Genomic DNA, 27995 nt, shown 5'->3' on the forward strand with positions numbered 1-27995 from the left:
AGACATAATAGTGGAAATTTGTTATGCATACAGAAGTTTTATATTATACTAGAATATACTACCGTGACATTGTTAGATACGATCAAAGCAAAGGTAAGGTTTTAGTTTTTTGTCTTGCTTTTTATTAGGATTTATTCTTCTTTGTCAGCCATTGATGATTCTATGTTGAGTTTATGTTGGTTATTCTTTGTATTGAGAAATATTTAATCGCATGTCAGAAAATACTTGAACATAACTGCTAACTAAACTTAACACATACATTAATCTTTGTATTTTTGATGGGCGATTATTTAATTTTTAAATTGGAGCGGCTATATTTGACATATTTTGTGTATTATATCCATTGCTTGTAACATCGTTTTGAAAAACTGGATTGAATTTAAGGCATGCATTATTGTTGCAGTAGTATAATAGGGGACTGAGGCGTACCATACAATGGTTAATATACAAATGTGAAATGTCAAAAAAGTTTATTTTTAAGGCGAGATCGCATTAGGCGACATTACGCGGCAGCGACGCGACACGAAACTTAACGTTTCAAGTGGCTTTTCGATCTTTTACGCGGCTAACCGCGACCGACAAAAATTCAAATAAAATGCCACTTTGGACATATACTATAGGTATCATTTTCTAGTGACATTTGTGTGGCGACCCACGCTGCCGCCGGCGGCGGCATAAAAGCTAGTGGTAGAGTAAAATGAAGCCTATGTCATAAATTGGCATTTTATTTAAATTTTTGTCGGCCGCGGCTAGCCGCGGCAAAGATCAGAACGGTACCTAATAAACCTATAGAACCGACGTTTTATGTCGCGTAGTTTGACTTTTGTTCGGTCTCGCATTTAGGTCCAATTCCATCATCGACTGTTAAAGTTAAAGCTCGAATTAGTATCACGTTACCTGTTTCGTTTTTCATATGAATGAAAGAGAAGACATGACATTTTTACGAGCTCTTAACACTAACAGACGTTGGTGAAATTGGGCCTTAATCTTTCGTAAGTCGTGGTACAGTTACCATCGATGTATAATTTCTAGAAGAATCTGTTTAAAAAAGTGCCTGACGCCGTCAAGTTTTGTAAGATCAATAGTACAACTCATCCGTTTTGTACAAGTTTAGTGTGGATAGTAGGGAGCTAGCTTTGTGTGGAGATTGGTACTGACAAAGATCTAGGATCTATTTAGATGACAAGGCACATTTCATTATACTTTTATATAAAGTTTTGTGCCTTGATTCGCCGTTTGCACTTGAGATCCATCTTACATACTTTTGTCTTTATATTTACATAATTATGATAATCAGTTTGTAGCAGATTTCCAGGGAAAAATACGACATAACTAGGCTTAAACCTCAGATATCCTTCTTTCTTACCTTTTGCTCAGTAGCGCCATCTGTATTCAGTACTGTCAACTTTTTCATTCTAGTGAAAAGTCAGATCTTTGCATGTATCAATCTCTTATCAAAACCTTAGAGGAGATAAGCAAACAATGTAAATATATAAAACAATTATTGTTAATTCATGTTTATATGCATTATTTAATTTCTGGATAAATATAATCACCATTGCATTTTATGTGTCTTTTATTTAAGTATATCAAGTAAGTAGTTTTAAAATCTTAAATTTATAGTCTGTCATGAAAGTGAAGAAATTAAAAAGTAGCAACATCGTAGTGTCATCCCTTTTTTCTCAAATTGATTTGAAAGGCAGCAGCAAGTTTGCTGCGAAATAACTAATGTCAAAGTAACTAATGATCTTACTGTGCTTCGTAACAATTATGGAGTGTAGATGGAGGAGAACTATCGTATATCTATACTAATATTATAATTCTGCAGAGTTTGTTTGTTTGTTTGAACGTGCTAATCTGAGGAACTACTGGTCCGATTTGAAAAATTCTTTTACTGTTGGATAGCCCATTGATTGAGGAAGGCTATAGGCTATATTTTATCACGCTAAGACTAATAGGAGCAAAGAAATAGAGGAAAATGTGGAAAAAACGGAGGAAAATTATTTGAAATTGCTTATTATCTTAAGAACTACTGGAGCAATTTTTATGTTTTTTGGCAAACATGAAGAATAGATCACGTGAAGGAACAAAGGCTATTTTTTGCGGAAAAAATGTACGGTTGCATGAAATTCCTAAATTAGCAAGCAAAGCCGCGCGGAACATCTATATATAATAAAATCGTAGGAAAGTCAATTCTGTACATTGAATATTTTTGTACAATAAATAATACTTGGGATGTGATCTACTATGCTAACGCGGACGAAGTCGCGGGCAACAGCTAGTGGGGGATATTTGAAAAAGTGTCCAGCTGTACCTACGCAGTAAATAACAGTTGAAAAATCCTCAAAGAGTGGCGCTAGCTGCAGCAAAGGGTATGGAATGAATGTAGCCGTTGGTGACAAAATATAAATTGAAGTTAGCGAGTCACAGAATTACTGGGTTATACCAATATATTTTAAAAAATATAACGTAAATAGCTGAAATAAAAGCTGCTAAATGATTTAAAATTTACCCTGTTGCTACTGTAGCGCCACCCTAATTTAACGCATTTCAGCGGACACTTTTTACATACAGAGATAGTTCTCCTCCATCTACACTCCATAGAAACAATCAATCGTAGTAGGTAAGCCATTTTGACATCAATATTGTTGACTCACTGAGCATCTAACACGAAGAACTAGCTATGATTTTTTAATGTCGATAGAAGCCAAATAAAAAAAACAATTGTATTCAAATTATTTATTCAACATTCTATAAATATCACTTGTGCAAACAATGTTACGCAATCGCAATAATATCATGAATTTACTTTATAAAGGTCAGGTCACGTCGACACGCAATACGCAACGCTTAGCCACGTCGAGTCTGTGTGATAGACCCTTATATAACTTTTCCTACTTATATTAGGAATGTTTTAGCTTGTTACTCTTCAAATTTGAATTAATTTTCACATTATATTCAGTAACATAATCTTCATCAATACAAATTACAATAATAAAAATATAGTCTGTCAAGAAAGTGAAGAAATTAAAAAGTGGCAACATCGTAGTGTCATCCCTTTTTCTTGGATTGATTTGAAAGGGATGACACTACGATGTTGCCACTTTTTAATTTCTTCCCTTTCTTGACAGACTAAACCTAATGTTGTTTTCTTTCGCTTGCTATGTTGAACTATGTTATAAGTACTACTTTGCTATTCAAATAAATGCTTTATTGTACTGGTATAAGAAAGGATATTTTTTGTATATAGATAATAACAAAAATTATATAACTTATTTTCTGGACTGAAATGTTTTATACCCAAACTTTACTAAAAATGATTATAAATCAATTACAATAACTCTTAGATAATATTTTATCAAAAAATTATTTAATTCAACGCCGACTTATTACTTTTATATTATAAAATACTATGTTGGCAGTTGTAACAACATTTAAGACATATAGGGCATATATTTAAATATGGACTCTCTTTCATACATTTTTTACAAGCATTGGAATTTACAATCATAAATTAATAAATTATATTAAAACAAGGACTAGAAAGTTGCGACAAAAGTGCGAATGTTTTTTTTTTATTATTTGGGGTTGCCAGTTGAAAAAGTATTGCACACAGCCCTTTTAAATTAAATAACAGAAACATAACAATCGTTTCAAACGATAATAATACTTTGTAAGCCTAAGTGAACGTATTATTTAAAACAAAACAAAATCACTTATTTCTTGTTCTTAAGCTAATGACAAATTATTTTATTTCGAGCTCTATAATTTAATAGGTTGGGGAAAAAAGTCTTTTCGCATTATAGTATGTATGAACTTGTCATAAAATCTCTTGGGCTATACCAATAGTATCTGGCTGATTTTGGTATCATTAAAAAGTTTAAATTTTACAGAAGACAATTCCAAATTCAAATTAGGTAAATGTGAGATTTTCATTTGTTTTTCTTATTGTTAAAATGAGTGATTCTAATGAAGAAATTCGATCCATTTTAAAATTTTAATAAAAAAACAGGTAAAAATGCAACTCAATCCGCGAAAAAAAATTGTGATGTTTATGGACCTAATGCATATCTGTGGGAGTAGCGCAAATTTGGGTTAAAAAATGGCATCAGTTTTGTTCGTAACAGGGCGACCAAAGCGACATGCATCTTTGATATCAACATTTCCGGATTGAAAACGCTTAAAAAGTGGAGCATGATCGGCATATCAGTAGTTACGATGTAGCTGAAGAACTGGGGAATGACCACAAAACGGTTTTGGCGCATTTGAAAAAAGCTGGGTACACAAAAAAGCGATATTTGGGTGCCTCATGAGCTCACTGAAAGAAACCTAATGAACCGTGTACTCATTTCTAATTCTTTATTACGACGTAATGAAACCGAACCATTTTTTAAGAAGCTGATAACTGGTGATGAAAAGTGAATCACGTACGACAAGAACGTGCGAAAAAGATCGTGGTCAAAGGCCGGTCAGGCTTCACAGACTGTGGCGAAACCCGGGTTAACTCGCAACAAGGTGATGATGTGTATGTGGTGGGATTAATTATGAGCTGTTACCGCCAGGCAGGACCATCGATTCTGAACTGTACTGCGAACATCTGATGAGTTTAAAGCAAGAAGTTGAGAGAAAGGGGCCGGAATCAATCAACAGAAGGGGTGTGGTTTTTCACCCTTATAACCTCCTAGACCTCACACATCTTTAGCCACTCAGCAAAAATTACGGGAGTTTCGCTGGGAGGTGTTAAATGTTAATGCATCCGCCGTATAGTCCTGACCTTGAACCTTCAGATTTCCACCTGTTTCGATTTGCTGCAGAATTGCTTAGGCAGTATCAGGTTGACATCGCAAGAGGACTGCCAAAACCACTCGTCGCAGTTTTTTCATCAGAAGCCCCAAAATTTTTATAGCAATGGGATCATGTCCCTTACCAACAAGATGGTAAAAAGTTATCGAACAAAATGTCACCTATATACTTTAGTCAATTGTAAATAAACTTTATAAAAAAAATCTTTTGAAGTTTTATATAAAACGCGAAGAAACTTTTTCCACAAACTTATATATTATAATATGTAAGTATATTTTATATAAGTATAACCAGGCATATTAAAACTTTGTCTTGACTCACAATTTTACAAAAAAAATGTTAATACTAGTAACGCAATTTAGTATCAAATAATAAACTTTCATTCTACGTTTTAATAAAAGAGAAAGCATGATGGACCAACAATTAAGAGCGGGCTGCCAAATTTTGCTGTGTTTAATAAGTATTACGATCCTGGAAGACGATTGACTTAAATGAAATTGAGATTTATTTAATCATTGTATATTTATCTGATATTTGCCTAACGGAAAACACAATTCACTTATTTTGACTCGATAGTTATATTTTTCGAAATTATGGATTTTTCTGGGCTTTACACAAATATCTGTTACACTTATTGAGTTACTATCATTAAATAACTTGCACTACTACAATCACACACTTTATAAAATAATGGTTAAAGGAAATATTAGTATTGTATTTAATTTTTAAGTAATCATGAAAAACATTTTTGGGACTTACGACCTTTACTTTCATGCTATAATGCGGAAACCGTTGTTACGCGATATTGTTCACTATTAGCTGCAGCGCAAAGCGCAATTCTCGGGGCACGATTCATGGAATCATTATATCACGATTGGAGGATAACGGGGTGTGTAGGCGGGGCTAGCGTGGAACTGGTCATGGGCTATTTAATACAAATAAGTATTAAATAGCCCATGTAACTTTAAGTTGTTGTTTTACTACTTAACTTTAAGTTGTTAAGTAGCAAAATTCATTATTTTTGACAGCCCGGTCTTTAACAATTATTATTGAACACTAATACTTGATTAAACTGGGATTTATTCAATCTATTTTTATTGTAGCAATACCACAAAGACTATCATAGTGTTGCTGCAATAAAAAAAAATTACCTCAATATTTTTTCCTGGTCACACTGGTTAATTTTTATGACTATTTCATAACAGGCAAAAGCTTATCTATGCATATGCATAACATGTTGGTACTTTACGAATGCTATAGCTGCAAGCTCCTTACAGAACTCTTCCAGTACTATCAAACTCTCTACCAGTTGGTTGTGGTCGTTCCTGAAAAGAGATATAAATTTAATTATTGTAGGATTTAATGTATCATTCATCCATACTAATATTATAAATGCGAAAGTGTGTCTGTCTATCTGTTACCTCTTCACGCTCGAACCGCTGAACCGATTTTGCTGAAATTTTGCATGGAGATACTTTGAGTCCCGAGAAAGGACATAGGATAGTTTTTATCCCGGACAAATGTACGGTTCCCGCGCGATAAACGAATTTTGGCGCAACGGAGTTGCGGTCGTCATCATTTTTAATATAGACATTGGCTCTTTTATGTGGTAGGTACTATAAAAGAGCCAATGTCTATATTAAAAATAAAACGACTGTATATTGGTAAAATATAATGGTATCTTCCTAGTTCCTACAATAAGCTTAAACAATATTTTATACTTGTCTGTGAAGTGACTTTACTAACATATCAAACAAGTTTAAAAAACTGCATGTATTCAATGTATTAATATTTTAATTAATATAGTACGATTTTCTATAAAAGATTAGAATTTGGTACTTAATAACATTTTTTTAAAGATATTTAAAAAAGTCTAAGCCCAACTCAGGCATAAAGTTAATATACCTAGCGGAATAGAGCAACATTCTCGAGCTGTCAAACGAAACCAAAATTGGTTTCATCTGTGTGTAAAAATATGTGTATGTATACACTTACACAAGCATGATTGAGCATGATTTCTATGAGATTAAATTGTCAACGTGCGGCACGTGCCGACTGGACGTCAAAAAAGAGAGCTGCTGTCATGTATCACACATCTCTTTTTACCACGCAGTGTTACTGATAGTGACATCTCTCTTGCTCAGGCCTTTGTTTCTCTATTCCGCTAGGTATATTAACTTTATGAGCTCAGGCGATGGATGGATGGATGGTGGTTGATGGTACATTTTTCATATTCAAAAGTTAAATTTTCATTTAGTATTACATGCGTATAAGTACATACCTGAACCATCCAGAATAAACCAGTATGGGAGCCTTGGTTTATTTCGTGTAATTTATCGAGAAAGTTGTTGGTGTCAGCCTTTAGATTACGATCTGGGCACATTCCAGCAAACAAATTTTGCCACTTGGTTGGAATTAAGCCTTCGCCTAATTGCGATGTGTGCGAGAAGCCCGAAGACCTGTATCATGTTTTGCTGGAGTGTGCTCGGACTGCAGAGCTAAGATCAAGGCTCTTAGGTGACTTAGGCTGCCTGCACAATGGACGGATCAATAGTGTACTTTCGGAGCCGTTGTCCCCAGAGGCAATAAAATTATATAGTTATTTGGATCTGTCCCTTATGTAGGGAACACTGTATTCACCTATGAGGCTGACATTAAGAGGATACACCAGGGGTGAGAGAAATTAAAAATAGGTATTTGAAAATGTATTGCTGTCTCACCAATCTCAAGTCTCCCACCGTAGAGCGCGATAGAGACAACACGACAAAAGTTCTAATATAAGAACAGAAAATCTTCGATTCGTTGTCCGCTGATTCCTTTTCCAAAACTTAACCGATTTAAGTACTTTTTTCGTTAAGAATTAAAGCAAGGCTTGAGCTGTGTTCCTATGTTTTATTTTTTTGTATATTTTAGCCAGTTTTGTTTTCTAGGTGTTTGAACACAGAGGAAAATCTTGCCATTTTTTTTGGGTTTTTGGACGTTCTTATATTTTTTAATAATAAAATTATGAAAAAAAAAAAGAAAACATAGGGACATGCTAATAGTGGCCATAGATATTCAGGAAAAAAATCATAACTCTACCGGCATTATCCAGGGAGGAAACTAGGGACAGCGTTTGTATGGAAAAACGGCGGTGTGGAGTCCTCTTAACACTGAGTGTTAAAAGCCTCTGTAAAATAAAAAGATAAAAAAAAGTACATACCTTTCATCATAACTAGGGTCTTCACTCATGAGTTCAAGTCTGGTATTCTCTATGACTTTTTTATAGTTTTTGAGTCTCGGTATCTCCATGGTCAGTCTTCTAGCCACATCCTGCAGCACTTTGAACAGAGTTTGGGTTTTTTTCGCCGTTTGTAGATTCGGGTTTAGTAAATACTCGTGCAGATTCGGGTGAGGAAGCAAAGCGAGCTTTGATATTATGGACGTAAGGTGCAAATTGACTTGGTACGGCTGATCTGGCATGTTACCAAGGAGTTTGAATAGCATTCGGAAGAACGGTCCCTCGTCGAATTCGTCTTCGCCTAGCGACGATCTGTTGACGAAGGAGTAATCGATTTCTATTCGATTATCGAATACGTCGTCCATGTGTAGGTCTGCTTCTGGTCTGCTGTCGTAGCTATGTGTTGAGCTCGCTGTGTTGTCGATGTATGTTACTTCGGTAGGCCAGTTGTAAGTTGAAGTTACGTCTAGCCAAAACTGGAATGATGACCAGGGTACTTAGACAAGTTGCATTCGATAACTTAGACAAGTTGCATACTAGTATAAATTATAATGAATGCAAAGTGTGTCTGTCCGTTATCTCTTCACGCTTAAACCACTGAACCGATTTAGATGAAGTTTGGTCTGCACATTTTGAGTACCCGGACTTTTGGTCTTTATTTATTAAATGTAGTTTTTATCCTGGTAAAATGTACGGTTTCTCTTCGTCGCATCGAAGAAGTGGCCGTCATCTAGTATTTATTAAACATACTTTTTTATATTTGTCTATGAAATTACTAGTATTCTGTCAAAATCTTTATTAAAGTTAAGTAATCATCAAATCTCTGAATGCTAACTGCCGCACTAACTGCCGTACTCAGGGTAGAACATTAATAGAACAAACTCTTCATTAAATTGAAGGTTAATCATAATAATTAAATGTCTCCGAGAACGGCGGTAGGAGCGTCTAATTCATACCTGATAATGTTTTTGCGCGTCATGTATATAGTTCTCATAGTCAGTGCCGACCGGGTCCGACAGTATCGCGCGCGGCAGCAACAGCAGGAAACTGGAAGTTTAATAAAACAACATTTTACTTCCAACATGTTTAATTGTACAAAAATAATACAATCACAGACGATAATTATAATTTGTTGGGCGTTTTTGAGGTTAGAACTCTAGCGGTCCTTGCAAAAATGCAACACCAATTGCTGAAGCTATGTTTTACTTTCTTAATTACAAAAATATTTACAAGTCGAATATACTTATACAAGATGTTAGTGTGAACACCGTTATCCTTGAAACCATGAAATGAGCCCGTCAAAATGAACAACTTTTTCTATGAGAACATTGCTGGGAACCCAAAAAAATCCGTCTTCATACCCATACAAATTGCCGATCCGGGCATCCGTATGGGTACGAAGACGGCATTTTTTTTGAGTTCAGCAATGTTCTCATAGAAAAAGTTGTTCATTTTGACGGGCTCATTTGATGGTTTCAAGGATAACGGTGTTTGGATCAAAGTGAATAGAAAGCAAGAAAGTATTTCAAAATTATTAAAATCATTTAAATACCCCAAATATCTACGTAAAATTATAATTTCAATTAAATATTGCACAAAAATAATCTCTTAAAAAAATTTAAGATCTCAAATCGACGCAGTTATAGTTTGTCAAAAAGGTAAATACGTAAACACGTAGTGTCATCCCTTTTTTCTAAGATTGATTTGAAAGGGATGACACTACGATGTTGCCACTTTTTAATTTCTTCACTTTTTTGACAGACTATAACTGTCACGCACTAAAGTAAATAAACATAAAATACACCAAATACAATATCCAAAAATATATCTCTATAACAAAGTAATTATGTGTTCTTAATGATAACTTACATTGAGCTCTTTTGAAGGAACTATAAAATTCTTTATTCTTATAAACAATATTTATATCATTTACTGGCGATTTTTTAATCACTTAGGGCCAATTCACACCGGATCGGCAGCGGCCGGCAGCGGCGCGAAGAGGCGAGCGAGGCGCGGCGAGGCTGGCAGAGGCGGCTTGCGTCGCCGCGGGCGGCCGCTGGCGGCCGCGCGCTACCTTCAGAACGCCGCACAGTGGATCGAAAATCGAGTTTCATAGATATAGGAACTTGAATTTCCAGATGTCTTGTTTGGGCTGAAATATGTTTTCCTTGTTGTTATTACATAATAAAATGTAAAAAGACTCATCTACGTGTAATAATAAGGGAGTAATAATTTTTTTAAGAAATTTTAGTATGGAGCCGACATGAAAAATGAGCATAATATCTCTGGAATCGCATGGTTGGCCGTTATATCCTCACACACTATTTTGGTACTAATTATTACTCACATTTTGGCATATTTTGTATTACGGCACCATTTGTACTTCATTTTGGTTAATTAAAATCTGTCCATTGGTACTTTATTTTGGTTAATTAAAAACTTAATTCAAATAGAAAGAAGAAAGAAATTATTATGGTGATATAATGTATCAACCCTCTCTTTTTCCAGTATCCCCAGTAACAATTTAAAACTTCCAACTGAATTAAATTAAATTGTCTGGAACTACTTGACATATTCTATTGTTTTTTTGTTAAATGATCCGTGTTTTTTACTTTCATAAAAAAATTGTAACTCCCTTATTATTACACGTAGCTGCGTCTTTTTACATTTTATTATGTAATAACAACTAGAAGACCATATTTCAGCCCAAAAAAATGACATCTGGAAATTCAAGTTCTTATGTCTATGATACTCGATTTTCGATCCACTGTGCACCGCGCGTCCGTCGGCGGAAAGTGCTCGCGGCACCTCGCGACGCCTCGAGGCGCCTCGCGACGACGCGCGCGGTCGCGGGAAGCCGCGAGCACTTTCCGCCGACGGTCGCGCGGCGCCTCGAGCACTTTTGAAGTTTTCAAGCGATACTAGTAGTTATAAGTATGTAAATAAAGTTTAAAATTATTTCACACTAAAAGTGCTCTTCGCGCCGCTGCCGATCCGGTGTGAATTGGGCCTTATTGTTTAGTAGATAGCTTTTCCGGAAGTCATCAATCACTGCTTACTTCATACTGAGTGAAAGAGACAAAACTTGCGAATAAGCTAGTCTGGCTAACGAAAGCGTGACCTGAGAAAAAGCGGGAAATTCAAAAAATCTTTATATGGTATCACTATAGTAGGAGAAAAATGTTTTGATACTTGTGTATTTTTGTGTTTACAATTAATTTGTAGAGTCTGTTCCAAAAGAAAACCGTTTTGAAGTTTCGAATGAGCTAACGTTATTTTTGTAAGCTATATAAAAATAACGGTAGTTCACTCGAAACTTCGAAACGGTTTACTTTCGGAATAAATGTTATATAATTGAATATTAAATTAAACCCAATGTTAAAAGTATGCAGATTTATTAATTTCTGTGCATAAATTAAGTATTTATACTTGATATTTAATTATGTTTAATTTGAATAATATTAAAAATCAGAGTCCAAAAATTCCATATTATCGTAAATATATTAAAAAATCAGCTCAAGGATCAAAATTATAAAGTCAAACCTAAAAAACCCGATATCGTATCTAAACATTGTTGTTTTTCTTGGAAAACAATTTCTTTCTCCTTTTGTTTTTCTTTGAACTTACTAATCATAGTATGTAGCAACTTCTTATTGTTTTACCCATATTAAAGAAATTATTTTAGAAAATCAAGTAGCAGTACAAAATAAAGACAACGACAAACATAGACTTTGACGTGTGTTTGACAAAAGAATAATATTGCCATATTAAAACTTATAAGGAAACTCCAGGACACGCTTTCGTTAGCCAGACTCTATTCATTATTTTTTTGACAAGAGGTAATTTATTCACCATTGCTTTTGATTGACTAGCGTCTTAAAATTAACCAATAAACAACACTAGTAAAAAATTAAACATAAAAACCTAAGACACAAGGCATTATTAAGCGACTTGAAAACAGCCCTTATAAAGTGATGTACATACATACTGTAGCTTACTTTTTTTAGTGTATGGCCTTTAAATAATTACTTATAAAATTGTTTAAATCTATTAAAAATATATTATGAAAAATATTCTTTGTGAAAGAGACACTATACAATAATAATAGGAATGTCACGAACTCAAAGACAAAATAACTGTAACTAGCTACATATAACACAACTTAAGAACTAACTAAACTATAACAACTTATATAAATAAAATTAAATAAATATATAATAGAATTTAAGTATTATATTTATATACACCATGCAAAAAAGTCCTATAATTTACTATGGCAAAGTTTTCAAACATGGCAATCCAATCACATACATTTTTGTACAGTCGTATTTTTTTCCCTTTTCAATTATTTGCTTTCTCTTTCTCTTGCTACATGTTTTTGTGACCTCGGTGGGTACCATATCATACAACATTGGCTCGAAAAATGAGTTTCTGAATGAGATAAATTACATATTATAATCAAATGTTTTAGTTAAAATGTATGAAACTTTTTTTATTTACATTAACATACTATATAAAATATTATGGCATAAACTAATACATTCAATTCGAAATATCACGTCATTGGCCCAGTAATAAAAGTAGTTTTTCTCGTTTGTGACATTTAATATATTGCTTGGTCTGACAAGTATCAAGTTCCCCTTATTAGACAAAGACAACATCTGTAAATCAGATGCGCTGCGCAGTATTGTTATTAGTAATTTGGGGTAAGCTTATTTTTTATTACTAGAACAACGTAATCTAAATATAAATAAATGATATGTATAATGCTTAAGCTAATATTTTTTGTATATTTTCATTATATACAAACATTTGTATGTATAAGTAATTTACAGATATAGGCCATATACTTTTACCCCCTAAATAACAAAAAGATTCACACTGATTATACAGACATTTAAGTTATACAATGTTTTGTATAACTTAAAGTCTTGTCTTTAAAAATACTATTGTAAAGTATCCTACATTGCCTGTATACACACTATGGATCTTTTTATTATGTAGGTGGTTATACTATATTACAAAGGTTATATTTTACAATTTAGTCAAATCTTTTCTTAGTTTTCTCCGCTTCCATAATGTCTTCTATCTTTTTCTTGAGTAGCGTTAGACGCCTAGAAGCATTATTAAAATTATGTTTTGTGGCAAAAGCGGGCGACGAAATTAGTTAAGTAATACCAGTACTAGCCAGTACCCAGTATTTTATATACTGTTACTTAAAAATAAACGATACATATAAGGCCCCTCACCATAAAATTTATAAATTAGCTATACAAAGTTTGTCCCTGTCTGTTACATTAGAAAAGGCACTTGAAAGACAAGGAAAAAACATTGTATATCCATTGTGTTATGTATAATATTTTTATTAGTAACATTGATAGGATGTAGAATTATAATTATTAAGTTTAACGTATGTTAAAATTTCTTCCTTATAAGTTATAATTATTAGTAATGCGTCTGAAGCAGATTCTCTAGTGGCTTTTGTCTTCTACCACCTTCTTGATCGAAAATTCCACATGGATTCATATAAATTTAATTTTCTATTGGCTTAACTTACCTCTCACATTTTGATGAATGCTCTCCAAGTCATTTGTATATCGCCATTTGCTACTAGCCAGAGTGCTAGCTCCCTGCCATCATCAGCTGTTCATTATTAACATTACCTGTTGATCACCTGAGCCCTAGTCAGTCCTTGGTGTTGTGAAGCCGCATCGCCTCCCTGCCATCATCTACACAGTACACTACAACATCATCATCATCACCTGTTGATCTTGACAAGAGTCGTTATGGTCCAGCCCCTCATGTCGCAAAGCCGCATTGCCTTTCTACTATCATGATCATAATAATCATCATCACCTGTGTATGTTGCCACCAGTGTGCTAGCGATCCCGGATTGCTGCAGCTGCCGCATCGCCTCCCACTTCCCAGTCATCATTTACTCATCATCATCATCACCTGTTTATCACCCTGTGTATGTTGTCGCCGGAGTCCTGGCGGTCCAGGCCCTCGTGGTGCAGGATGTCTCCCACCTGCTCACTGACGTGCTCCTCATGCTGCAGCTGCCGCATCGCCTCCCTGTTATAATCATCATCACCTGATTATCATTACCATCACCTGATTTCCATCATCATTGTCATTATTTTCTTTGTATGTGGAAATTGTTTCAGGGATGAAACATTGAAAAAAAGGTTTAGTATGATCATCATGATATAAGATATTTCTTTAAACCCCCACTCTTTGGACGCACGTAGAGTGGGGAGACTGTCCTCAGCCGAGCACTCTGCACACCTGTACAAAACATACCGAGTGCTTGGCCGAGAGCACTGTCTCGCCCACAGAAATAAATCAAGATAGAACGGCGACACGCGTGCGTTCCTAAGGAAACGCTCGTGTCAATTTTTGCTTTGCTTTTAGTTAAAACAAATAACTTACCTGTGGCAAGAAATACCTCCTTTTGACCGATTCACTTCCGTTCTTATGTTTTTACAATTAGACACTGCACAATGAGGCATTTTTGCACAACCGCTCCGGTGTAATCAAGTCGAGACGTGCGCGCTGACTGAATGAACGTTCAACGAATCTTGCACACTTGTGCAAACACGCGTACTCCACCCGCTTAGCCGTTCTATCTTGATTTATTTCTGTGGTCTCGCCACTTGGTAGGTTTGATCATGGCATAAGTAAGCGAATATATCACCTGTTTCTCTCTCGCTCCCTCCCATACGAGACGTCGTTGAGTCTATCTCGCTCCTCCTGCAACGGGCTCGGCGCCCTGGGGGCGGGGCCGACCGCGCAGTACCCTCGCGAACTGACACGAGCCAGGACGAGTCTATCCATACTGTGTTCCGTGCCTTTCTCAATAACCGCCTGTAAAATATATGTGTTAATTCATAACCTAATAAAAAAATTACCCATAATAATATAACCAGTATAGTCCGTGCAATCCACGAAGACGCGCCCCACCACTATTTGGATGAGCATCTTTTTTTTTGACCGTGACGCTTTTTCTTAATTGGTCTATTTATTGTAGTGTGAGCGTGCACTCATAGGTAATTAGTGTGTACCGATAACACTCAAACATTGGCGAAAGCTTGCACACATATACTATAAACGATTAGGAGGAGTAGTGAGGCGCGTCTTCGTGGATTGCGCGGACTATAACAATGTTTGCCTTTGTTTGTCAAATTTCGAACGTTTGAGGCAAAGACAAAACAGTGGCGTAACTTATACAGGAGTTCAAGTCAATTCAAGTTCGCCTTTAAACAAGATACTGGCGGAGCTTGCTTAGCATGGCACCATAAAAAGAGTTTCTACCTTAGGCAAAATACACAGAAAGATTTGTCAAGCTGTTTCTTTGTAAATGTCTTAATCCTTTTAGTATTATTCTTTCACAGTTCTACTATACTACTAAGCCTGACTTATTTGCAATATTGCTATAGTAAAAAAAAATACCTCAAAAAACCTCAGCGTCTCCAACGTTAGATCGTGGTTGGTTGTGAGACAGTTGTCTATGAGGGCGCGTAGCAGCGGCCACTCGCATACCTCCCCGTCGCCGACCAGCCAGTTTGAGAACTCTGAAATTTGGTAAAAAAAAGTTTACACAAGACGACACGACATCGTTTACGATACAATATAGAAATGCCACTTCGTCTTTGCACCTTTATAATATAATATAAAATATAAATACTGGTTTTGTAGTTTACTTTATGTATTTTTATTGTAGTTATCTTAGAGCCATCGCAAACAGGGCGACTTGTCGTCAGACGCGGCGTTGTCGTTTGCATCTAGCGTCTTGTCGTCGCGTCTAGTCGCCGAGCTGTCGCTGACGCGTGTCGCCTAGTGTGCGCCTACACTTAATGTCATGAAGTTGCCCGCAGAATTATTTATTAAAAAGTTACTCTTTTAGTCCTGCTACTTTCACAGTTAACTTAAAACTACATAATCAAAAAATTACCATTTATAAGATCAGGCGAATCAACGACTCTCAAACACTTTGCCAACACGGCGGCTGTGAGTGCTGCCCGTTTCGCCGACACTCGCGCGACAGTCGGCAGCAAAGACTCTGTCGCCGATAGTCGCGACTCAGTGGCCGGCAGCAGCGTCTCTGTGGCCGATACCCGCGGATCTGCAGCCGGTAGCAGCGACTCAGTGGCCGGTAGTAGCGACTCAGTCGAGTCTGTGGCTAATAACGCCTCTGCAGCGCCCTCTAGGAATTGAGCGCGAAACATACGCGCGAGGTGACACGCTATAGTGGGATGGCATTCCTGCAGAAAAAAACATTAATTAGAAAATCAACACCGAAATGGGACATTCATTTTTAGGACTACGGTTCAAATTTGAACTTCGTTGTAAGGGATCGAGTTACTTAATGCGCATGCGCACAATGAAAATAAGAGACAAATACACACCCTAAAGTACTTAGTTTTGTTACAACTTGTATAAAGTGGGATAATTGTACCACAGTTGGCACACAAAATAATAAAAGGTGTAGAAAAATCAATATACCTTCATTAATGTATCACAGTAGTCGAGCCACGAGAAGAAACTGGTCAGCTCCCGGTAACCGTTGAACCTGTTGTACGTCTTGTCGCCGAAATCCTGGGCCACATACCTAAAAATAATAAATGTTTCCTATTTGTATGACCAGATAAATAGATAAGTTATATTTGTTTCTATACAGATAAATAAATAAGACAAAATCTGTTTGTAATTTTGTGCCCCGTTATTATGATTGTAGTATAAAAATATATGCTAGATATTCTTAAAAATAATGAATAGCCAAATGTTGGTCTTAGGCTATTCATTAATGCCTTCACATTAAGTAGCGAGTCGCGCGGCTGCCGCACTACTCGCGACTTAAGAGGATACACCAGGGGCGAGAGAAATTAAAAATAGGTATTTTGAAAATGTATTACTGTCTCACCAACCTCAAGTCTCCCACCGCAGAGCGCGATAGAGACAACACGACAAAAGTTCTAAAAAAATAAAAGAAAATCATCGATTCGTTGTCCTCTGATTCCTTCTCCAAAACTTAAATTAAAGTACTTTTTTCATTAAGAATTAAAGCAAGGCTTGAGCTGTGTTCCTATGTTTAATCTTTATTGTATATTCTAGCCAGTTTTGTTTTCTGGGTGTTTAAACACAAAGGAAAATCTGGCCATTCTTTGGGTTTTCGGACGTTCTAATCTTTTTTAATAATAAAATTATGAAAAAAAAGAAAACATAGGGACATGCTAATCGTGGCCATAGATATTCAGGAAAACTCTACCGGCATTATCCATGGAGGAAACAGGGGACAACGTTTGTATGGAAAAAGGTGGTGTGGACTCCTCTTAATGTGAAGGCAGCCATAACCTTGTTGCGGTCAATTTCATTTTGCGCGCCGAAACCGTACATTTTGACATCGGTTCAGAGATTTTAACAAAAGGGTTGTAGCGATATTTATTATTTGTACAAAATCGCTACGCTTATCTTCCGCGCGGCGTGTGTCCGTCTCCCTTACAACTGGTCGCCGAGCCGCGCGCCGGCTTCGAGAATCTACGAAGTACGAGCGCACACGCCACTCCATATGACATGTGCGCTCACGATTCTCTTCGCAATCTTACTAAGGCGACTCGCGTTTTCGCGAAAACACTAACTTTTGTCAGTAAGGTTGAAAAATGTAATCACCATTGCGCTAATTATCCGTGTTTTCGCGAAATCCCTATAATTTTCGCGATGATTCGATTTATCAAATAATCCCACGACATATATTATATTATTTGTAAACGCCACTCCGCTGTAGGCTCTTATACGCACCGCCTGTGTCACTACTAGCTACTTAGCTACTTAGACATTTAGCTTACGTAGTTTGATCATTTTGTCATTTCTCATAATTTCATCTCATATTTTCATTTGTGCTTTTCCATACTGTTTTCTGTGCCATTTCTCACTCTTGTCATTTCACTGTGCTTAATCATTTCTGTGTAATCATCTTCATAATAAATTTCATTCTGTAAGTATTTCATCTTGTTTCCTTTCATTTTTCATATTCATTTAGTGTTAAGCGCTTCACGCATTATAATTCTATCCTCTTTATATTTGCTTACATATCGGGTTCGAATACCGATAGCGGAGTATTTTATAATTATATGTAAGCCGTAGGAGATAAATATTATCAGAATTCAGACATACAGACCGACAAATTTAGTTCCGAACTTAAGTACAGACAGACAGATCGACAGTTAGGTAGGGTAAATATTCTTTAGGATATTTGCCCAGACCTACAAGGTTATAGACAAACAGTCAGTCGAATAGACTAAAATAGACAAACTGATACACTACGAAATTTATTTTATTATTATGAATTACGAATGTTTTCACAATAATATGCTACATTGGCTGAAAGGTGCGGTGGTGCGTTTATTCATAATAGAGTTTAAATTGTTAAAAGACTTTTAAGAATACATTAGCAGACTTGATGCCTTGTGGCAATATCTACCGGCCTTATTTCGTCTTAATTAATTTAATTCGTCTAAAATTGACAAGCACGTTTTACTCACGCCCAAGTAATATTCAGATGGTCCACATCATTGGGGTCCAGGTCGTCGGGTATACTGCGGTATCTGGCTAGCAGTTTGTCCACGATCACCTCGCAGGCCGGGCTGCAGCTGGTCACCAGGTTGGCTATATCATCCTCGGGGAGGGAGGACACTATCATTATACCCTCACACGCTCGGAGCACCACTTGGTTGTCCTGAAATTGTTATAATGGTTTAAGTAGTGAATATAATACATACTTATATCCATACCCATAGGCCATACTTCTATACTAACATTTTAAATAATAATATACTAACATATACTGTATGTACTGATATAGTTTGATAAGTATTAGTGAGCATTTGAAGATGGATTCACTGGTGTATGGACAAACCCTTCAGGTTTTTGTGACACCGAGTTTTTGTTCTTGTATGTATACTTTTGTGAAGAAAGAAATAAATAAATAAAAAAATAAAAGAAAAAGTGTGTCTGTCTTATCTTTCTGTCGGTCCGTTACCTTGTCATGCCCAAGATTTAGCTGAAATTTGGTATGTAGATACTTTGAGTCCCGAAAAAGGACATAGGATATATATTAATTGGTATATTTATTGTAGTGTGAGCGTGCACCCATAGGTAATTAGTGTGTACCGATAACACTCAAACATTGGCGAAAGCTTCCACAGATATACTTTAAACGATTAGGAAGAGTAGTGGGGCGCGTCTTCGTGGATTGCTCGGACTATATAAAGGGGCATCGACATTATAATATTAGCTTAAGACTAATGACAAGATATTTGAAAAAACTGACTTTATGCAGTTGTATTTATTTATAATGGGACCACATTTGTCTCCTTGTGTCATATCTTTATTCCAACAAAAAGGAATCATCGAAATCTTTTACCAAAATCATCAAAAACCTTGAATCATTAATATATTTTATGACTTCGACATAATAATCTGCTACGTTTTTATTGTCTCTTAATCGTCATTGTTTTTTTGTATCAAATTACACTGAAAGATATTAAAACTTATTAATATTGCACAGAATATGTCTACGTCAAGAGTCAAGACCAGACACAGCTAGCATTGACTTGACATAACCTGACATAACAAGGATATCATCTCCTTATGAATTTTCTTTTGTGGTGTGTGTTCTAACATTAAGTATATTTTCTTGTGACAAGTCAAATAGGAACGGTAGCCCAATTTCTACGTGTTCAATGGCCAAACTATAGTAACAATGCAAAAATACTCACAGCACTATTTAAATACGACAGCAGGAGATCAATCAGTAGAAACTTATCATTATCATCATAGACGGTCTTCTGACTTTTACACGATCCGTTGTCTTCTGGACCACTTATCACAGATGCATTTGATGTGCAATTTTCGTCCTTATTGTTTCTTACAATAGAAACATTTCTCATTGGAATTGGAGCCATGTCGACTTCAAATAAAGGATTTTTCTTTGGCGTGTGCGTTTTCCGTTTTATCGGTATAAGCTTTTTTATATCTTCTGGTATGCTGAGTAAAGTGTGTTTGTCTTCTACAAATGGTGTTGTGAAAATGTTGGCTAGCCCTGGTTCCTTTCTGACTAAGCCACATAAAGTTAGAAGTAGTTCAACTTCCTCTTTTTCAGTTGGCGAAGCGGGGCTTTCATTGCACTGCACTAACATTCTCTGTAAAGTGAATTAAGGGTATTAAAACAAACTAAGAATGCACTTACAAATGTTAAATAATGATATTATATGAATTCCTTACTAAAAAAAAATCCACATTGTGTAATGTCTTATATTTCGGATTTATAAGATTGTGAATTCTTGGCCTTGTATGATAATATCGTCATACATTGGAAAAGTTGCTTGACAAACAAAAAAATTAACATTTATGAAATATTTTTTTATTTATTTATTACTGTAGTTTTTAATATAGTTATGAGGTTAGTATTAAATCTCTTTAAGTACAAAATATAACAAAAAATAATAATAAACAAAAAATATTCAGCAGAATGTAATTTTAAAATCTGTTTATGTGATTTTAAGTATTTTTTATTACTTTGATTGGTTAATCAGGCATTGTTCTTTTTTGTAGATTGAGCAGAGAAAAACATATCACATTGGCGATTTACGGGCGCGAAGTTTACGCTGTAATCAGGCCGCCGCAATAATCGCTACACTACTTTGCCAAAATCGCCAGTGTGTTAACATCCTAATATTCTAAATTAAAAAAATACCTGAATAGGTCTATACACATGGGCACTATTGATGCATGGTCGCTTCGTTCGCCTCAACAACGCTGTGGCTAACGTCAGAGCCATGGCCCGTGCCCCGGGTGGTCGGTCAGCTACGGCCAACACCGCTAGGGCGTCCAACACGGGTATAGACCTCTGTATCACTGACTCCAAGCATGGACCGACTGTTCCATCCTGCTCTTCTTTTTCTTCATCAACAATGAGCTGAAATTTTTATTACATTATATGGACACTGCCATATTCTTTTCTACAAATGGTTTTCTAGCCTAGGGTTAGTATGAAGAAGCTTAGCATGTTTGCTATAATTGTTTTTTATTTTTTTGCAAAGAAACCAACACAATTATTATAAAAGTCTAGACGTCCAGTCTGGCCTCATATTTATGAGTATTTCTATTCTTTCACATTAATACTGAGGTCATAGTTTAACCTGCAGGTCATATTATTTGTAAAATAATAAAACCATACTTTAAATTACAAAAGGCAAATGAAACCAGCATGAAAGTAAGTTTACGCCCCAGTTGTAAATGAAAGTTTTTTTGCATTTATAATTATGTTGTTCCTGCATACTACTGTTATGTTACATAGCTCAAATTTTACAATCACTATTATGGAAAATCACATGCATCTAATAACATTTTAATAAATTAGAATATTATTTACATAATAGCAAATATTCAGATTTAAGACATTGAGAATAAAAGCAAGTACTATTTTTACTAAAAGATCTTGTATATTTTGTAAACTAACACTAAACACAGTAAACTTTACACCACGTCAGTCTGGCCCAGTGCTAAGTACCTGAAGGACTTGTGTTACGGGGACTAGACAACGGAAATATATTTAATACTATACATATATTTAAGATTTTTATTATATCATACACATATATTATAATACACACCCATGACCCGGGAACTTTTTGTTCCGTCGGTGGGATTTGAACCCGCAACCCCCGGCTTGAGCTATCAACACGCCCTCCAACTGAGTCATAGAGGTTGTTTTATCTTTAGAGTAAATAATATTTTAGCCTAGCCAGTGATGTAGGTTTAGGAATATTGGAATATTGTTTAGGATACTAGAGTTATAGGAATATTGTTTCGATAGATTTGTATGAAATAATTTTTTCTTAGTCTATGATGAAATTAAGAAATTCATAAGGGATCAACTATGAAAAGCGACATATTACATAATATACATTGCCATGATATTTTGAAGTAAATATTTATACCTGAAGCATTTGATGTAAGTGGTGCGGTACTCTTGTGTCTTCGATATGAACTTTACTACTATCGTCATAGTTTTGATAGAAGTTTATTATCATCTTCCAGTGATATTGAAAGTCCTCATACCTCGTTGCTGGTGGTGCCAGCTGAATAAGAATAAAGATTATTAGCTGTTTGTGATGACCTTTAATTATATATTATAGTACAAAATGTGATTGCAGACAGTGTAGAATTCATGTCCAATTTAGGCCAGAAAATATATCTCAAGGCTTTTTGTAACGCACTTTTCATATTGCTGATTGTAAACAATTAAAATAATTGACTTATTCATACTCACAACGTCTGCGGTTGCTTGAAGAACATCGGAAAACCTGCTCAACATGATGAATTTTTATAACACTGCAGCCAGAAATATTATTAAAGTGCACACATTTTGAAAAGGAATATGACCCAAAATTACTGTTTAAATTAACATTTCTGTCGGTGAGAAGTATTTATTCGGTAATTAAATGCCGTAATTTTTTTACAAAACAGTAAATAAAATGAAGATATGAATAAGAATGTCAAATGTCAGTTGACATCTGACAGATGTCATGGACGTCATATTTTTTTCCTTATTATGGCACTTTGGCTATATAACCATGGCCAGTATCAAGTATTATAAATGGCGGAAAAACAGTACTGTTGCACAGTTGCATACAATTTTCAGCATCCTTTCTTTATATTGTCTGGTCAAAAGTCTAGTCAAAGTCGAAGTAAAAAGTCAATACAGTCATGGAGTCAAGTGGGTCGATTCAGTAAAGTGGTAGACGCTTTACTGAAACTTTTGATGGAGTTTTGGAGGGAACACAAAATAGGTCGTTTCTGGATATTGCATCATTTTCCTACACTTGTGCACGATAACGAATATCTAATGGTTAATATCCTACCAATATTACATATTAAAAACCCCATTAACACAATTTCAGGAAAATAATATAAAAACACAACATCTCTCTTTCACATTGACAGAATGCGCAATGCACATCCTTTTGCGAAAAAGCACCCAAAACCACTATCGAATAAACTTACATAAGAATAAACAATATGGTATCAATGATATTGCAAGATATTGATTGATAATTAGTGATCTCTGATTTCTCTAGAAGCGCTATTACAGACGAACGGCACTTGTTGCTGCCGTCGTCGCGTGCCGTTCTTTTGTAAGAAGCCTAATCTGCAACGTACACCTTACTTTTACTTATCATAGATTAGTACTGCAAAATGAAAGTAACGACTAACGAGGACGGTGGACGACCGTCTGATGAACTGTTAGTCTGTTACCGTTATTTCATTGACACTTGTTTTAAAAATCTTGTAACCTGTTTAAAAAGAAGCCATCCAACTTTAATTGATGTTTAGCCTTTCACCAACCCATTGATTGGTAACGGACTTGCTTTAAAACGTATAGTAATTATTAACGCTCCACCCGCAATTCCGTTGCGCCAATTTTTTTAAATCACACGGGAACCCTACATTATACAAAACTATCCTATGTCCTTTTCCAATTCCTGGGATACCAAGTAGCTGCATACCTAATTTCATCGAAATCAGTCCAGCGGTTTAATCGTGAAGAGCTAACGTCATACAGACAGACACACTTTCGCATTTATAATATTTGTGTGGGTGGTAAAAGGGCTATGGCCTATGTGTATTGTGTACGCAAGTTATCACTTATCCATGTCAATGTCTTGGTTAGCAGTTAGCACTTACTACATTTTTGTTTAGACGATCAGAAGCTATTGAGATAACAACATGTCTCTCATTCGACATGCATTGCTCATATTTTCGATTTTAAAATTATGTTCTGCCTACAATATTTTGGTATTTTTTTCAATTCCAGTAAAAAGTCATACTATTTTAGGAGAAGGATACGTTAAACACTTATTGGACGCTGGCCATAACGTACGTATTCAAAACATTTTTACTCTTTTAGATCTATGAACAAATTCTCTATACTTTCAAGGACAACGCACATATTATACATTAAAATAATATTAAGGACGTAGAAGGAAGCTTTGAAGGTCATGGACAGAATAAATAAAAACCTGTTGTCTTATTAAGCACTTGTAGAAACAAAAAAGCGTTTTTGCTCAGATCGAATTCTTGGAAATATACTGTAGTATCTAATTTTATAAAATCGAAAATTTTGGGTTAGTCGCCCCTTAAGTTATAAACCTAAATTACTACTAACCATTAATACTAATTAACCATTGCGTTGGGCCTTGTTGCGCCAAAATTTAGTAGGTAGGTATGTATGCATATACAAACTTAATAATGTATTAATTGAAATTATCAAATTAACTGCAACATTACTAGATTATTGGTCATTTTTGAAAAAAAAATTTTTAGACTTATAAAAAATCAATACTATATTAAGTACTTATTTCATTTAAACGTTCACATAATATTATGATATTATAAGTAATGCGTTGTCCTTGTCTGATACGTTGGGACTTGGGAGACTAGCTTGAAAGACAAGGACAAGGAACATAGGGAAATAAAACTATCTAGAAATATAAGATAATAAAAGATAATCTTAATCTCTTTTACAGGTCACGTTCATAACTCCGATAGAATGTAATCTACAGCATCCTAGACTGCGGCAGATAGATATTTCGGAAAACCTAAATTTGTATCCCTTATGTAAGTCAAAATTAGTTTATTTAGAGAAATGAGAGCAAATTACTTGCGATCCTTGGGCTACTCTGCAATAGTGGCGTAACGGCTTACCAATAAAGAGACTTGCGGAGAGTATACAGAATAATAGTGGGTTTATATTATGATTCCAGTAGCAATCCAGCGCGGGATTGGATAACTGGATTGGAATAATGTAAACTGGCCATATCGCTATCTTTGACTTTTCCCATTATGCCACTTGCCAGACAAAGATCTTGTAAATGTGTTTTTATCATTGTTAGAATTAATAAAATTAACTTATGTTATAAATTGTAATGTAACGACTTGGTGAGTATTTATAATAATTATATATTATTTATTTATATATAAATACCCACCAAGTCGTTACTGTCGGGTAATTATGTAACACTCTGTATAATATGTACTATAATATACCCTACTCTCAGTTTCTTAACTCTGCGATAAAGTACGAATTGAATGTAGTAGAAGCACATACAATTTCACTACATTGTTGCGTGGATCGTTAGATTACAGAAAGATCTCTAGAAGTAGATAAGTACTTATAACAAATAAATCAATCGACATAAAAAAATGAAATCATTATCAATTTTTTTCTTTATTTTAAATTGCAGTATAATATACAATTTCCAAATTATTTTCAGATCTCTTTAATGCCCAAAGTATAATGGCTAAAGAATTAGATTTATCCGATTTTCCTGGAAGTATAAACTTTCAAATTGGATTCACGCAAGCTACTCTACTTATGAAACCGATTCAGAATTTAATAAACGATGAAAATGAAAAATTCGACACTGTCGTTGTTGAATGGATGTACAATGAATTGGGATCTGGGTGAGGTATTTTTGTGATTTAAAAAAAAATGCAAGCTCCGACATATTATTTAGTTTGTACAGGGTGTTCGGACTTTAAATTATAAGAAATTGGGATTTTTTTAATGATGTTATTGAGTTTCTGCCTTGTTTAAAAGTTTGTCAAAGTAAATTTTATTTTAATTTATTTTCAGACTAGCTGCCGTATTCGACTGTCCACTAATATGGTCATCATCTATGTCACCGCATACTTTTGTATTGTCTTTACTAGGCGAATTCATTAACCCAGCATATACTTTCCATCTCCATACGACAGAGAGATTGTACAGTTTTGCCGAACGGGTACGCCAGTTATGGAAATCAATGCACACTCGGTATTATATCTGGTAAGTTTTATTTGTCTGGTAAGTTACATCGATGAGAAATAACGTTGATTGCTAACAGAGGAATTTACAATCACAAATCAAACCTTTCAGATAGATATATCATCTGATAAAAATAATCTATGAGTTGACTGTTGCTTGTTGCGTTCTTAAGTATGAGATTAGTAAGCTACGTAAATACATTGGATTCTTTAATAAGTATGGGAAGGACATTGTTAAGAATTATAACTTTTTAAAATCAGGTCCATGACAGATCATCACGAGAAAATATACCAGAATATTTTTGGACCAGCCATACTGAAAAGAGGGCGAAAACCACCTTCCTACGACGAAGTCAGGTATAATGCGTCCTTGATGCTGGGGAATGGGAATGTCGTATCCAGCGATTCCTTCCCCTTACCAAAAAATTACAAGGACATTGGAGGATATCACATCATAGATGTAGATAAGCCATTACCGGAGGTATAGAATTATTTGGTTAAAATGTTATTCACTGATATATTCATTGTTTTTGATGATGATACAGATTATTATGCTCAACTTTTACAGAATTTAAAGCAAATTATGGATAAGGCTGCAAATGGAGTCATCTATCTGAGTTTTGGTTCAGTCTTGAGAGTATCGAGTATGTCCGAAAACTATAGAAATTCAATTTTAGATGTATTAAAAAATACAAATCGTACCGTTATATGGATAGCTGATGTGAATCTTCCAAATTTACCAGAAAATGTGCACATGATGAAATGGGCACCACAACTAAGTATTTTAGGTAAAATATTATTTTAATATTATAACCGTATTATTATTACCGTACTATTATTATGACGTACTAGGTGCAAGCTTCGTCCAATACTTATCAGTTATCACCATAATTGAGGACTACCTCAAAGCCAGTTTTTCATAAGCATAACTCTCAAAACATTAATATCAATTTGCAGCTCATCCGAATTGTATTTTGTTTATAACCCACGCCGGTCTTCTATCTCTCACTGAGGCGATATATTTCGGCGTGCCTGTGATTGGAGTACCATTTTTCGCTGACCAATTTTATAATATTGACAAAGCGGCTGAAGCTGGATTTGGTAGAAAATGTGTACTAGATGGTATTTCGACTGAAAACTTGAAAATAGCAATAGAAGATGTATTAGAGAATCCGAGGTAATTTTTTAGATCAATTCATTTATTTTTCTATATTCATTTTAAATTTCTTAGAATATTTTTTTTTTAATGAAATAAGGGGGCAAACGAGGAGAGGGTCACCTGATGGAAAGCAACATCCGTCGCCCATGGACACTCGCAGCACCAGAAGAGCTGCAAGTGTGTTGCCGGCCTTTTAAGAGGGAATAGGGTAATAGGGGAGGGTAGGGAAGGGAAGGGAATAGGGGAGGCCTCCAGGAAACTCATTCCCTCGGCGAAACACAGCGCAAGCGCTGTTTCACGCCGGTTTTCTGTGAGAACGTGGTATTTCTCCGGTCGAGCCGGCCCATTCGTGCCGAAGCATGGCTCTCCCACGTATCAATTTACTATAATTATAATTGTACTAAAGCATGCAATCCGAAACAAAATCCACACTGCAGTGACTCCTTAACCTCATTTTTTTTCAGGTACCTCGAACGGGCCAAACAGCTATCAGATACTTACCACCACCGACTAGCATCACCAGGCAAGGAGCTAGTGTACTGGATAGAACACGTCATTCGTACAAACGGAGCACCACATTTGAGATCCAATTCCCTGAAAGTGGAATGGTACAAAATTTACTATTTGGACCTTTTGGCTGTTATAGTCTTAGTATTCATATTAATAATTTTAGTATTAAAACGCATTTTAAGTTTACTAAATAAAAATGAAATAAAATCAAAGATTAATTAGTACAATGTTTTTTCTTTCTCAATTTTTTAATGCCTAAAGGCACCAGTACCAGTACTATGATCAATAAATTAACATTCAGAATTTCTAAAGCGTTATTTGTTCAATTCAAAATTAATTAAGTCGAAGTTTGGGCACATAAAAATAGATATTATTAATATTGTAAATCGATCAAAATGTCGGAAAGTTTCATGGATGACTGAATTATAGATATCA

The 27995-nt window shown here is 35.2% G+C and overlaps 2 protein-coding genes across 3 annotated transcripts; one reads left to right on the forward strand and one right to left on the reverse strand.

The window, feature by feature from the left end:
* Positions 1 to 5866: 5866 nt before the first annotated feature.
* Positions 5867 to 22554, reverse strand: LOC121735782 (FHF complex subunit HOOK interacting protein 2A-like). Of its 2 annotated transcripts, XM_042126724.1 has the most exons (13): positions 22356 to 22554; positions 22024 to 22164; positions 20778 to 20999; positions 19801 to 20223; positions 18565 to 18758; positions 16529 to 16634; positions 15978 to 16287; positions 15476 to 15597; positions 14721 to 14890; positions 13979 to 14098; positions 8980 to 9070; positions 8006 to 8499; positions 5867 to 6128 (listed from the first exon to the last, which is right to left on the reverse strand). In XM_042126724.1, exons 1-13 carry the CDS (start codon positions 22398 to 22400, stop codon positions 6017 to 6019), a joined length of 2550 nt encoding a protein of 849 aa, XP_041982658.1. In that variant the 5' UTR covers positions 22401 to 22554; the 3' UTR covers positions 5867 to 6016. The 2 variants fall into 2 exon arrangements, with proteins under 2 accessions (XP_041982658.1, XP_041982660.1); XM_042126726.1 differs by lacking the exons at positions 5867 to 6128; positions 8006 to 8499; positions 8980 to 9070 and adding an exon at positions 12851 to 13137.
* Positions 22555 to 23798: 1244 nt separating this feature from the next.
* On the forward strand, positions 23799 to 27782 carry LOC121736193 (UDP-glycosyltransferase UGT5-like). Its single transcript, XM_042127282.1, has 8 exons — positions 23799 to 23962; positions 24613 to 24703; positions 25360 to 25549; positions 25722 to 25913; positions 26153 to 26372; positions 26460 to 26679; positions 26849 to 27068; positions 27515 to 27782. Exons 1-8 carry the CDS (start codon positions 23813 to 23815, stop codon positions 27780 to 27782), a joined length of 1551 nt encoding a protein of 516 aa, XP_041983216.1. The 5' UTR covers positions 23799 to 23812.
* Positions 27783 to 27995: the final 213 nt, after the last annotated feature.

This window comes from Aricia agestis, chromosome 18 (genome assembly GCF_905147365.1).
Source record: "Aricia agestis chromosome 18, ilAriAges1.1, whole genome shotgun sequence".
NCBI lineage: Eukaryota > Metazoa > Arthropoda > Insecta > Lepidoptera > Lycaenidae > Aricia > Aricia agestis.

Coding starts and splice junctions, on each gene's coding strand:
- LOC121736193 (XM_042127282.1), top strand. CDS start 23,813: ATGTCTCTCATTCGACATGCATTGCTCATATTTTCGATTTTAAAATTA. Junction 25,914..26,152: donor CACACTCGGTATTATATCTG/GTAAGTTTTATT, acceptor TTTTAAAATCAG/GTCCATGACAGATCATCACG. Junction 27,069..27,514: donor GATGTATTAGAGAATCCGAG/GTAATTTTTTAG, acceptor ATTTTTTTTCAG/GTACCTCGAACGGGCCAAAC.
- LOC121735782 (XM_042126724.1), bottom strand. CDS start 22,400: ATGTTGAGCAGGTTTTCCGATGTTCTTCAAGCAACCGCAGACGTT. Junction 18,759..19,800: donor TGTCGTATTTAAATAGTGCT/GTGAGTATTTTT, acceptor TAACAATTTCAG/GACAACCAAGTGGTGCTCCG. Junction 9,071..13,978: donor ATACACAGGGTGATAAACAG/GTGATGATGATG, acceptor TTAAACTTCCAG/TTTCCTGCTGTTGCTGCCGC.